General features: G+C 37.7%; 1 protein-coding gene across 1 annotated transcript; it reads left to right on the top strand.

Annotated features, from left to right (window-relative positions):
- The first annotated feature begins 11,609 nt into the window (after positions 1 to 11,609).
- Positions 11,610 to 13,071, top strand: LOC145796270 (uncharacterized). The gene is made up of 3 exons (XM_082881339.1): positions 11,610 to 11,789; positions 11,877 to 12,733; positions 12,870 to 13,071. The coding sequence occupies exons 1-3, from the start codon at positions 11,751 to 11,753 to the stop codon at positions 13,069 to 13,071; spliced, it is 1,098 nt and encodes a 365-aa protein (XP_082737465.1). The 5' UTR covers positions 11,610 to 11,750.
- The last annotated feature ends 1,005 nt before the right edge of the window (positions 13,072 to 14,076 follow it).

The following is a 14,076-nucleotide window of genomic DNA, read 5'->3' as shown; positions in this document are numbered from 1 at the left end:
TAGTGTTTGCCGTGCCCAAACGGCATCTGACGGTCTGGTATAGCCACCTAACCGTATTTGTAGTGAGTTCCTAGGAGACCAACTGAGACGGTGGAAACTAGAGTTCGAATAGCAAAGCCTAGAACACAAAGGTTTAGGATTTTCGAGACTAGAGTCTGGTTTAAATACCCAGGGGTATGGAGATTGCTTCAAAACTACCTCGGCTTGAACTCTGTATGGCAGCCCCATAGGTTGAGGTAGCTTTATGCGCCTCAATTCTAGATACCGAATAGTCTGTCACCCTGTTGGAAAATAGGGAAAGCTACAAACACAGTTAGGGAGAAAAGTAGTACCCGTGGTTTTCGCGTGAAGATTATACCTTTAGTGGGCCTTCCGTAAAAAAAAAAAAAAAAAGTGGGAATCGCAGCACGTGCAGGAAAAATTAGCAAAACAAATGTTGAGCACTGCTAAATAAGCAAGTGCGGGGAGTGGCGTGCGTTGACCAGCCGCACGTGCGGTTTGACTCCCGCACGTGCGGGACGCCGATTTTCCAAAAAAAAAAAAATTTGCGAGGAGGAGAAAAATCGCCCCACGTACGGCCTTGACCCCGCACGTGCGGGAAATTGGCAATTTGAAGAAGTTGCACTCTGCTTTAAAAGCAGGTGCGAGGCAAGTTGCAATCTCTCAAACTTCTCTCTCTCTCTCTCAACCCCACACAAACCCACTATCTTACATCTTCTTCTTCTTTCCCTTTTCTTCTTCTTTCTTCTTCCTCACCACTATCACCTCACCGTCGGCACCACTTCCCTCTCCATCCGACGAAACTCCGGCGACCACCATTTTTTTCCGGCGAACCTCCATTCTTTTTCTTTCTTTCTCCACTTTTTCAAGGTAATTTTTTTCTTTTGCGTAGATTTGTGAATGTAGGAATCAATTTGTGGAGTTTTTGATTTTGTTTTTATTTTTTTTATTTTGATCTAGTGTTCATCCTAAAAAAAAAAAAAATGCTTAGCCATGACTGATTTATTTCTTTTTAGTATTTTTAGTGGTTATTATGATTTTTTTTTTAATTTTTTTTTTGTTCCTTTAGTTGGAGAATGCATGTTTATTAGTTTGAGCACCGCACATGCGGCCCTTTACGGCGCACGTGCGGAAAAAAAAAAAAAAAAAAAAAACCTCATAAATAATGGTACTAACAATAATCCAATAATCCTAATTTAGTTTTTTTTTTTTTTGATTTGTTATATTTGTTTAGTTTAAATTGCTTCGTAGTGATTCTGGTTAGTTTAATTAGTTAGTAAAAATTGGTTTTATTTTTATTTTTCTTATACTTGTGTAGTTAGTGATTTTATTTTTGATCTTATTCTGTGATGTCATTGTTTATATAATTACTAAGTAGTTTAGTTTTTCTTTTATTTATTTTTTGAATTTTTATTTAATTTTCTTCTCTTCAATTAAAAAAAAAACACAAAAACAAAAAAATAACTACAAAAAAATAAAATAAAAGAATGTTTAGTTTTGGCTGTTTTATTCTATATTTTACTCTATTTTGTAGTTTAGTTATTTTATAGATTAGTTTAGTTTAGTTTATTTTATAGTTTAGTTAATTTAATTTAATGTCATTTTACTTCATTTATTTCATTAATTTCGTTTTTTATATAATAATAAAAAAAAAAAAAACAAACAAACAAACAAACAGTGGGAATTGCATGTGGTACATTAGTGGGCAAATTTGTGCTTTCATATTTTATTTGATTCTCATGTTGGTTTCACGGGTATCTATATTTATTGTTGGTGTGTGCAGGATATGCGTCGCCGTGTCTCTGCTCGGGCCTCTAAAACGGCTAGGGGTACCTCCTCTTCGACGCCACCATCACCACCGTCACCACCATCCTCGCCACCACCACCAGGTGACTTGCCACGGCCGGAGTGGGCTTCACGCCCTCTTCACAAGCTCACGCAGTTCAACCTGCAATTTTTCCAGCGTGACGAGGACACTACTTGGGCCATTGAGCAGCTCCGACTCCGGAAACAGTTGGGCATTTACGCTGTGACCACGCCCACTTATCCTCGTCTGGTACGACTATTTTACCAGAACCTACATGAGACACCCACTGCGGTTGGACTGCTCTCTAACATTGATGGTCATGTTGTCCACATCACCTCAGCCATGATTGCCACAGTGTTAGAGTTTTTCGCCAAACCAGAATATCAGCCCTTCCTGGAAGTTGAGGATCGACAACCCATACATCGCCTCATCCAGCAATACTTCTCGGGAGCCCACGGTGACAACAGTTTCACATGCTTGCGGCGGAGCAAGCTACCTAGCCGCTTGCTTTTCCTTGATTCTGTGGTCCATAAGAATGTCCTTCCACTTGGGCATCGAGCTGAGCGCCGTTTGGAGTTTGTGCGGGTTTTACACGGGTATCAACTTGGCTATCAAGTCCCGCTTGAGCATTTCATTTGGATGCATTTGCCGAAATTTCTACGTGAGGCAATTCGGCCTACTCCTATGCAGAACCTGACTTGGCCATTACCATTCGCTAATTTGTTGACACTTGTGTTTGAGCAGAACCACCTCCTCATTGCTGAGGATGAGGAGATTGATAGAGGGTATCCGACTTTCGGCCAGTGGGAATGGCAGCACAGCATACCTCGCATCCGGCAGCCGGTTGATGCCCCAGTTGATGAGGCCCAGGACCCCGTACATGACCACCCAGCTCATCCTGTTCCCCCCGTGCCTCCCCAAGGGGACGCACTCTACATGACTTGCGAGGAGTACTTATAGCTTCAGCACTCTGTCGATTAGGCCCACCGTACTCTTCGTGATCACCACCAGAGTCTCATGGAGTTGCGCACGGATTTTCAGGCGCATTGCAACTATTCTCAGGTGCGCTTCGATCAGCTACACGCCGACAACCTCGCCATCCGGCAACAGGGTCAGGATGACGCCTTCGAGACGTGCGCTTTGATGCAAGCCTTGTTTGCCCAGCATTTCCCGCCACCACCACCACCGGCTTCTCCGTAGTACCCGCCTGTATATTGCTTTGTCTCTTTTATTTTTATTTTTCTTTTTAGTTCTTTCTTTTCTTCAAAAAAAAAAAAAAAAAAAAAAAAACCACAACAACAACAAAGACACAAAGTGTGAAGTGTGTATATGTTGCTCTCTGCCTACCTGGATGTGCACCTACAATTCTGGTAATATTCTCTCATTTCTCTTTCCTTTTCCATTGAAGACAATGTCATATTCAAGTTGGGGGATGAGGGTTATATTTTCTTTTGTGCATTGCTATTTGGCTCATAATTCATGCTTATACATGTTCACTTGATTGCATTACTTCACTTGATGTGACTTTTTCCTAGTAGGGTGAAGATATTTGCATATGTTAATTAGAGAGCATAGTAGACTTGTATGAAAAGGGTTTATTGGGTAGATACTTGCATGCCATGTTTGCACGAGGAGAGTTGTCTATGTTTGTGGTATTAGTACACTTGTCATGAGTATGTCTTAATTCACATGAACACACCATCATAGCGGTGATCTTTTTATTATAATCCCTGGTATACATCATTGATAATAGCTAGAGTTGCAGAAAAGAATAAATGAGGAGCCAAGATTCGAAAAAAAAATAAAAAAAATAAAAAATAAAAAAATAAAAAAACTTGACTAGTTTGGGTTCGTAGCCTTTTTAACTCGAGTTATGAAACCCGTAGGGGTGTCTCTACACCTAATGCCTTAAAAGCGTCTGGTTTGGGAGTCATTGGCCCAAAACTTGCTACATGGGTTAATTAGAAAGCTTATTGGACTTGGACATTGCACAGTGAAGGACAAATAAGAAGAATGACTAATTAGGATTCGTAGCCTTTTCAACTCGAGTTATTAAGCCCGTAGGGGTGTCTCTACACCTAATGCCCTAAAACCATCTGATTTGGGAGTCATTGGCCCAAAACTTGCTACATGGGTTGATTAGAAAGCTTAATGGATCAGGACATTGCACAGTCATAAAAAAATAAAATAAAATAAAATAAAATAAAAACTTTTGAGAATCTTGGCTACAACAGGTTAGTTTTTCTGTATATGTTGGGTGTTATTATGAGTTACACTGGGCTATTATAGTGGATAGTTAACTAATATGGAGATTGCACTTTACACCGAGGGTACTCATGACTTGTCTACTAGCATGCACAAGTATAGGGAACTTTACTTTCGTATTAACTGAATTGTGGTTTCGACTCAATAGGTTCCTTCATGCTTGTCCACTGTGCCTTTAATGACTCATGATGTCTCAATATCACACTGTAGTGGCACATAAGTTGATTGTTAGGTGGAGTAGTGTGGTCATTTGTTGTTAAGTATATATGAATATGTTAATGTTTGTGGGTATCATTTCTGGAAACCCTCACGAGACTTTACTCGTCCACTTGGGGTAACCTTGTGGTTTAAAGGCTTGTTGCATATGCTAAATGCAACCGTTTTCCCACGAAAGAGGAAATAGATAGATCTTGTTTAATTTTATTTTATTTTACTTGCTTGAGGACTAGCAAGTAGTAAGCTGGGGGATGTGATTAAGGCCGAAATATACATCATTGAGGCCGTTAATTAGAATCTCTTAACTTCACTTGCTGGTCAAACTGTATACTTTATGTGTGTTGAGTGTCAATCAGGTTGTACATCGTCGGAGCATAAAATGAGCAAAAAGACAGAATTTGGGCAGAGTTGACTTTCCCGCACGTGCGTTGACTTTTTTCTGGGAAAGTCAAACTGACATTTTAAACCTGTTTGGACGAGATTGGAAGGATAAAAAGGCAAGTAAAAGGCTGGATTAGGGTTCTGAAGTTGTTTTGACCTAAAGAGAGAGGCTAGGGTTTGGAATGGAAGAGAAACAAAAAGCTTCAAGGATGTCTCCCATGGTGGTTTCTTCTCCATCTACCTCCTTCTACTCCTCTATGAGTGGCTAGTCTCCTTTTCTAGGGTTTTGATGAAACCCTAGCCATGCAATTATTTTGTTTTCTTTTTTATTTTTAATTATGTAAAGGTTTGAACAATTGTATGGTGATTTAGAAGTTCATATATATATTTTTCATTATCTCTTCGAATATTTGACTTTCTGTGATTGTTGAATGTTATCCATACATGAGTTTTCTATTCCTTCACATTCAAGGTATGTGACGAACCATGCTACGAGGAACGAGTCGTATCACTACCTTAGTTTAGAGTGAACGATTCGTATTACTTGAGATGGTTCGTGCTCGTACATTGAATGTGATGAGCTTCTTGTTAAATGCTTTGAGCTTGTAGTTGCGAAGCATTAATCCGTTCAAACCATAGCATAATTGATTTCAATTGGAAACCTAATTATGTGGTTAGTGGTGAATTCTCTACCTTAGGATTTTTCCCTAATTTAGTAAACTCAATTTCATTTATTATTGATAATTTAATTCCTTAATTTAATTTATTCGTTATTAAATTAGGTTATAAACAATCAATCTTTTATTCAAAATTAATTTAGGAATTTGACAATTAAATTAGTTTAATTTCACAATAGTCCCTGTAGATCGATACCTGAACTTGCCATTATTCTAGTTGAATTTGATATCGTTTAGTATTTAATTTTGGTGTGTTCAACGACCCATCAATAGCTGTGAGTCTCATTTAATGTGCTGTTTGTTTACAAAGTTGAGGAAGGGACTGCTAAACCGAAAGGTTTAGGATAGGCCTTGCAGATGGGATTCGGATGGGCCTTCAGGACTTGGTATTAGAAAAATAGTCAGGCGAACTAGAAATTTTCTATTTTTATTTATTTTTTACATGTTGGGTATTTTTTTTTTTTTGAACAGTAATGTTTAATTTTTTGTATTTTTTATTAAGTAAAAATCATTATTTTATTTATTTTATTTTTTTCTGAAATTATTTTATTTTATTTTATTTTTATTTTTTTAAAATTTTTTACATGTTTGGCATTTTTTTTAAAACATTAATGTTTAATGTTTTTGTATTTTTTTTTTTTATTATTTTATATTTATTTTATATAAAAATAATTTAACAATCCCTACACTAACAACTATCATCAAAACAAATACAATTTTACTTAATCCCCTCACTACTATCAATTCCCTCACTATTAATCCCCTCACTATCAATCCTCTCTATTCTACCTCTGAAAACAAACGGGGCCTCAAAGTCATGGGCGTAACATGACTATGGTTGCAGACAAGCTAATATAAAAAATAAATTTTTTTATTAATTTTTTTGGGACAACCGATTGCTGTTGAGTACATGGATGAGGTCTGGAATTACAGAGCTCCATTGTTGCCCTTTGATTCTTACCGGAAAGCTCACTTAGGTTCTAGGCGCTGTTTGGGCTGACAGTGTCTACCACGGTCTCGTTTCAATGATCCGAACGATTCATTTTATCGGATATTTTGTGTATTTCATTCACACACAAAAATTTAAGTCAATCTGATAATCGTGGCAAATTCAATTTAACGTATTTGTTACCAAAAAAAGGATAACAATTATATTTTTAAAAATAAATTATTTATTTTTTAGTGACAAACGCAATAAATTGAATATGTTACGATTATCGGATCGATTTAATTTTGTGTGAATGAAATATACAAAGTGTCCAACCAAACAAATCAAATCATTAAGACGGGAGCACTGGACAGAATCCATTTCTTTTGTAGAACAACATTTACCATTTTTCTTGATTTATTCCCAAACAAACACAATCTATCCGTAATTGAATAGTGCCACATTATACTAACCGCTTTGTCTATTAACAGATCTACAGATAAATTTGAATGGACTTTAATAACCTCAATGAGGGTATGAATTTACCATAAAGCCATATGTTCTTCTTTCCCTCTTGATTTTCTTTTTCTTTTTTTTTCCTCTCACTTTACCTTTTCTCTCTCATTTCATCATACATACTCACCATTGCCACCTCTTTCCTGTCACACATCCATCATCATAACTAGACCATACAAAACTCCATCACTACTGCCAATCAAAAAAGCACCATTAAAATATGCCCTCTCACATCTTTAAGAAAAGAGGGAATTATTTTTAAAACGTATATCATTTTTTCAGAAGTTGACTATCAAAAATCATAGGGAGAATTAGATGTAGGTAGAAGAAGAAAAAAAAATTTTAAAATCATACAACTGATATTACGTTTTTTATTTACATTCCACCATAGGCACTTACACTTTATGCCTTTGTAATTTTTTTCTCTTTCTCCAACAATTTTCCAAAATCATAACAAGGACTATTAAAAAAATAGACGCTAATATTATATGCACTAATTAGTACACTAACTAATGTACTAATTGATGATGTAACACAATTTAAGATATTTTTAATATTTATATTTTGAATAATAAATGAGATTAATAATAGAGAGCTTTTTTAGTAAATCCATTATCTAAGAGTGTTGTTCCATGAAACCCATACTGTTTTATGATATTCCATTAGGTCCATTTTATACAAAAAGACCAAAAAAGCCCTAAAAAAACATGCGCCCCTCTCTCTCTCTCTTTGAATCTAATAACCGTTTCTCTTCCCCTCTCTATTCTTGCGCAAGAAATCACGCGCAGTACCTCTACAGTCCAGAAATCCAAACCATATTCCACATCGCCTCGACGCCCCGAAGACTGTATTCCTTCCATCGTTGCATCGTCGCATCGTCTCATCATCTTCTCCCCATCCCTACGCCGAGAAGCCTCTCTTCGTTCGATCGTCACATCGTCTCATCATCTTCTTCGCCGTTCGTACGCCCAGAAAACTGTATACGTTTCTTCGTCGAATCGTCCCTTCGTCTCAACATCTTTGTCGTCGAAATGGGCAAAAAACGTAAGCATTCATTTATTCTGAACCCCTCAATCGTAATCCCTAAATTTTTTCATTTTTGCACTCAAAAACATTACACTTGCCATTACATTGTGTTCACAACTGTCAACAATCGAAAATGTTCTGGTTGTAGTTGTTGTTATTGAAAAATGTGAACATTCACATTGATTGGAAATGGTTTGATGATCAAATTATTCCAGATATTACTCCGTTGTTGTTCAATGCTGTGACCATTCACATGGTTTCAAAAAAATTTTGGCCAGTTCTTTTTTTGTTGCTGTTGGTAACAGATATGAACATTCACATTGAGTTAAAATGTTTGCGTAATCAGGTATTAATGGTGTTGTTGTTGTATGCTGTGAAAATTCACAAGCATTGACACACTTTGGCCAATTCTGTTGTTGTTCTTGTTGTTGGAAGATGTGAACATTCACATTGCCTGAACATTGTAGGACAATTAGATATTATTGGTTTATGTTGTTATAGGCTGTGAACATTCGCATTGCCTGAAAATTTTTGGACAGTCAGATATTTTTGGTGTTTTTGTTCTATGCTGTCAACATTCACATTTGCTGGAAATTTTAGGAGAGTCACATGTCGGTGGTGTTAATGTTCTACGATGTGAACATTCACATTGCCTGAAAGTTTTAGTTCAATCAGATGTTATTGGTGCTTTTGGGCTAGGCTGTGAACTTTCACATTGTCTGGAAAATTTGCCTGAAAATTTAGGACATTCAGGTATTATTGGTGTTGTTGTTCTATGCTATCAACATTCACATTTGCTGGAAATTTTAGGAGAGTCAGATGTCGGTGGTGTTAATGTTCTACGAGGTGAACTTTCACATTGCCTGAAAGTTTTAGTTCAACCAGATATTATTGATGCTTTTTGGCTAGGTTGTGAACATTCACATTGTCTAAAAATTTGCCTGAAAAATTTAGGACATTCAGATAGTATTCGTGTTGTTGTTCTATGCTGTCAACATTCACATTTCCTGGAAATTTTAGGAGAGTCAGATGTCGGTGGTGTTAATGATATACGATGTGAACATTCACATTGCCTGAAGGTTTTAATTCGATCAGATATTATTTGTGCTTTTGTTCTACTGTGAGCATTCACATTGTCTGTAAAATTTGCCTGAAAATTTTAACAATTCAGATATTATTGGTGTTGTTGTTCTATGCTGTCAACATTCACATTTGCTGGAAATTTTAGGAGAGTCAGATGTCGGCGGTGTTAATGTTCTATCATGCGAACATTCACATTGCCTGAAAGTTTTAGTTCAATCAGATATTATTGGTGCTTTTGGGCTAGGCTGTGAACATTCACATTGTCTGTAAAATTTGCCTGAAAATTTAGGACATTCATATATTATTGGTGTTCTTGTTCTACGCTGTCAACATTCACATTTCCTGGAAATTTTAGGAGAGTCAGATGTCGGTGGTGTTAATGTTTTACTATGTGAACATTCACATTGTATGAAAGTGTTAGTTCAATCAGATATTATTGGTGCTTTTGCTGTAGGATGTGAACATTCACATTGTCTGAAAAATTTTAGTTGAGTCAGATATTATTGGTGCTGTTGTTCTATGCTGTCAACATTCACATTGCCTGCAAATTTTTGGATAGTCAGATGTCGGCGGTGTTAATGTTCTACCATGCGAACATTCACATTGCCTCAAAGTTTTAGTTCAATCAGATATTATTGGTGCTTTTGGGCTAGGCTGTGAACATTCACATTGTCTGTAAAATTTGCCTGAAAATTTAGGACATTCATATATTATTGGTGTTCTTGTTCTACGCTGTCAACATTCACATTTCCTGGAAATTTTAGGAGAGTCAGATGTTGGTGGTGTTAATGTTTTACGATGTGAACATTCACATTGCATGAAAGTGTTAGTTCATTCAGATATTATTGGTGCTTTTGCTGTAGGATGTGAACATTCACATTGTCTGAAAAATTTTAGTTGAGTCAGATATTATTGGTGCTGTTGTTCTATGCTGTCAACATTCACATTGCCAGCAAAATTTTTGGATAGTCAGATATTGTTGGTGTTGTAGTTCTAGGCTGTGAACATTCAAATTGCTTGAAAATTTTAAGAGAGTCAGATTTTATTTGTGCTGTTGTTCTATGCTGTGAACATTCACATTCCCTGACGATTTTAGGACAATCAGATATTATTGGTGCTGCTCTTATATGCTGTGAACATTCACATTGCCTGAAAATTTTATACATGCTCTTCAACGATGTTCATGGTTGTATAAAAATGCATTGTTTACCACACACTGACACGATATGTTCATTGTGTTTGTCGTGACACAGTCGAAATACACATTCATGTACCTATGTGAATGTTCACAACCACACACAAACTCTGGTGATTCACACCCACGCACACAACTGTGAACATGCACATCAGTGGAAATGCTGTGAATGTTCACATCTGTTCCACTATGCTAATCACATGAGCCTTCACTTAATTTTTTTTAAATGCTCCATTTTGCAGATGTCGCACACAAGAAAATCGAAAAGAGAAAAAGAGATGAGTCCCATGCGAAGGAAGAAACCCCAAAAACAAATACTTGCACCAATGTCGACAAGCGCCATGTGAACTACAGATCTAATATGACCGGACTGGTCAAATTAATGAAAACCACCAAGTTCACAGAAGCACAGCTTCGGTGCCTTCGACAAACACCTTTTTGGAATTTGTTTGATGCATTGAGAAACAATCAAATCGACCTGGATAAATGCATGAAGTATGATGATGTTGTTGTGCATGTACTACAAATGTACCAAGCTTCAGAAGATGCCTTCTACATTGGGCAGAAGAAGATGAAAATACACAACAGCGACATCAAGCTGATTTTCGGTGTGGACTGTGGCAGCAAGCTAATGGACATAACATACGGTGCGAAACCAAAGACTGGCATTGTAAACAGAAGATGCAAAAACGTCATCCGGTTGAATTCAAAATGGATACAAACCCTTTTGACCCAGGCATTGAAAGGAAAAAAGAAAGATGACAACGAAGAAGTTGCTCGACTAGTGTGCATGTATGCTTGCCAGAAGCTTTTTTTCTCAACAAGCGGAGAGACAATAGGATGGGGCTACTACACACATATGGTCCCACTGGAAACCATGCAAGAATATGATTGGGCCAAGCAAATTAGGACAATGTTGACATCGTCTATTTCCCAAAATGACAAAAATCCAGCAAAAGTCACCGGCTGTGTCATGTTATTGATGGTAAGTACCCATGTTTTCCAATAATGACATTGAAATGTCCTCCGGTGTTTTTCATCTAAGCCAACTGTCAACATTGGCATCTGCACCTCTGATGTGAATGTCCGTAGACAATTATATTTCACAGATGTGAATGTTCACATCTGAACCACTGATGTGACCGATCACATCCACTCATAACATACTACTGTGCATGTTCACAACAGTGCCACAGCACTTACGTTTCTGTCATCATTCACATCAGTGATTCAAATGTGAACAGTATGAATGTTCACATTCAATGATAATGTACCACTCTGAATGTTTACCACACTGCTGTGTAGGCAATTATGTTTTCACTACTGTGAATGTTCACATCTAAAGCAGTGAATGTGACTGACCACATTGACTCATAACATACTTCTGTGAATGTTCACAACAGTGCCACATCGCTCACGATTCGCAGATGTGAATGTTCACATTCAATGATAATGTACTACTGGGATGTTCACAACAATGCCACTGTGATTAAGGTTCACATAGGTTGCCATTACTCTGCAAATGCTAAATAACAATATGCGTTTCTTGTTTTATTGAAGTACTGGTTGTGTGAGCACACAACCGTCCTCCAACCTCACAGACCCAATGCTTTTCCTCGCTGTGTGAAGTGGGATCTGACTGCTTTGCAGAAGAAGATGAAAACCATCTCCTTAGCAGATTTGGGTTTTAATGAGGTAGGGCCTTCAACTAGTGATCAAAACATTCACATTATAACACCACCCAAATATATGCGTTAATTAACATAATTTTTTCATTTTCAGGTTAATGCCGGTGAACTCTTTGCAATCTCAACAGAATTACAAAAGTTCAAGCGTAAAACATTGAAGGTGGAGCCTGAAATTTATGAACCAGGCAGAAAATCTCCCAACATTTCTGACATCAAGGGAGAACAACACAGTGGCAGCAACTCCCACTTTTCTGGGGATGGGGTAGACCTGAAGGACAGTGATGAGGACATTCACATTCCATTTAGCAGCCAACATTATGACAGAGCTATTGTAATACCAGACACAAACCAACCTGATATCATTGATGTGCTTATCCAAGAAAATCGGAAGGCTTGGGGCGTCATAAGGCAATGGGAAGCAAAGTACAAACACCTTCAATTTTCATGGGAGTTGAGGGCAAGAGTCATAGCTGATCTTGAACATAGATTGTTTAACCAGTCCAGCCGGCCCAACGTGAATATCGAAATGAAGAAGTCCATGGAGCAGAAGGATCAAGAAATCAAACGCTTAACGCAGCTGGTCATCGACTTAGAATGCGATAAAACAATTCTTCAGGATCTTTACGATGACCAGTCAGTCCACATTGTCACACAAGCTATGTCAGAAAGGCAACCCCCTAGCCCAATGCAACACAATATCAGCCCACCTTCTAGGGTCAAGCGTATAAAGGAAAAAGATCGCAAAGAACATCGCCTGCCTGACTTCCAATACCCAGACTTACCTGGCCAAAAGCAGCCCCATCCAGTCGAAATGGTTGAAGATGTGGAGGAACACCCACCAACGAAGCAGCCAAAAAAATTATCCTTTACCAAGAAGTTCAAAGTCTGGGCCAAGATGTCCAAACATGACAAACAAAAGGTCCAAGCTTTACAAAAAAATGGAGGCGATGAGTAAGTGACTGTGCAAACATACAATGTTAACATTCACATTCCGTAATAGTCTATATTCCTCACTGTGTTCAGTTTTTTTGGGTTGTTGAGATATATGCAATGTGAATATTTACATTGGTTTGTTAATAATACACAGGCTGCTGGTGTGGAAAGGAGATTCGAAGGCTACACATGTGTATTTTGATGACATTGTCAACCTTATCAAGGAGGAATCAATACACAGCAATGTATGCCATTACAAATATAATTCACTCTTCATGCATATGCACACACAGACACACACACACTCACATCCACAAAATCTATATAATATGACCCCATGTTTGTACAGCTCATAGATGCATATACTGAACTGTTGCATGAACAACAAGAGGTGGTCAACCTAACTTCAGATGAAGCCTCATTGATCTTCACGAGGATGTGTTTGGTAAAATCTATCATTCCATTACTTGTAATGTGACTGTGAAACTTCACAGTCCATTAATTATTTGTCAAATGTGTATAGAAAGTGATACGAGAGTACCATCCTCGCAAAAGGAGTAAACACATTGACGCACATGTCAAAAACTACCAAGGAGAGAGATACCTACTATTCCCATTGCATCATGAGTACCACTAGACGATAGTTGTGTATGATGCTAAAGAAAATTTGTGGAAGCATTACAACTCGTTGCGCCCAAGAACAGGCATACATGACCCGCATATCGACCAAGCACAGGAAATTGTAAGTGGCTATTTTTCAACACAAACATGACTTGTTCTCGTGCATTAAATGACTGTACACACACATATGTTTGTTGGTCCCTAATGTGAAATTCCATACACAGAGGAACTACATTGAGCATGTTGTTACCGTTATTGGCGAGTCATCACCGCTACACACTAAGTTAGCAGGCCAAAATCCAGCACAACCAACCAAAAGTGTTGATGTCTGTCCTCAGCAAGGCGACGACTCGTAAGCCTCACTAAATTTTTTTTCAAATCCTCCATAACCATTATGCAAATATTCCTGTCAACTGCTAATCAAAACCATTTCACATTTACAGAGTGGACTGCGGACCTACAGTATGTTACATCATGCGGGCGCACGTATATCATGAAGAAATTGTGGGCAGCCTCAGTAGTGCAGAATGGTGTGGACTACGAGATTTGTTAGTGCATAGTTTTTTGAATCATAAGAAATCAGAGCTTCCTTAAAACCTATAGGTGGGGGGTGTCCACCTACGAACTAACCAACAGTCGATTTGAATGTTAATATGGAATGCGTTGATATTTTAACACAGCAACTGATTGTAAAACAGTGATACAACATCTGTTAATAGGAAAAAGGCAGATGCGAATTT

Source organism: Camellia sinensis, chromosome 7 (assembly GCF_055761805.1).
Source record: "Camellia sinensis isolate YWXY chromosome 7, ASM5576180v1, whole genome shotgun sequence".
Classification (NCBI taxonomy): Eukaryota; Viridiplantae; Streptophyta; class Magnoliopsida; order Ericales; family Theaceae; genus Camellia; species Camellia sinensis.
Note: the sequence above shows the minus strand (reverse complement) of the source record. Positions and strands in the feature narration are given on the sequence as shown.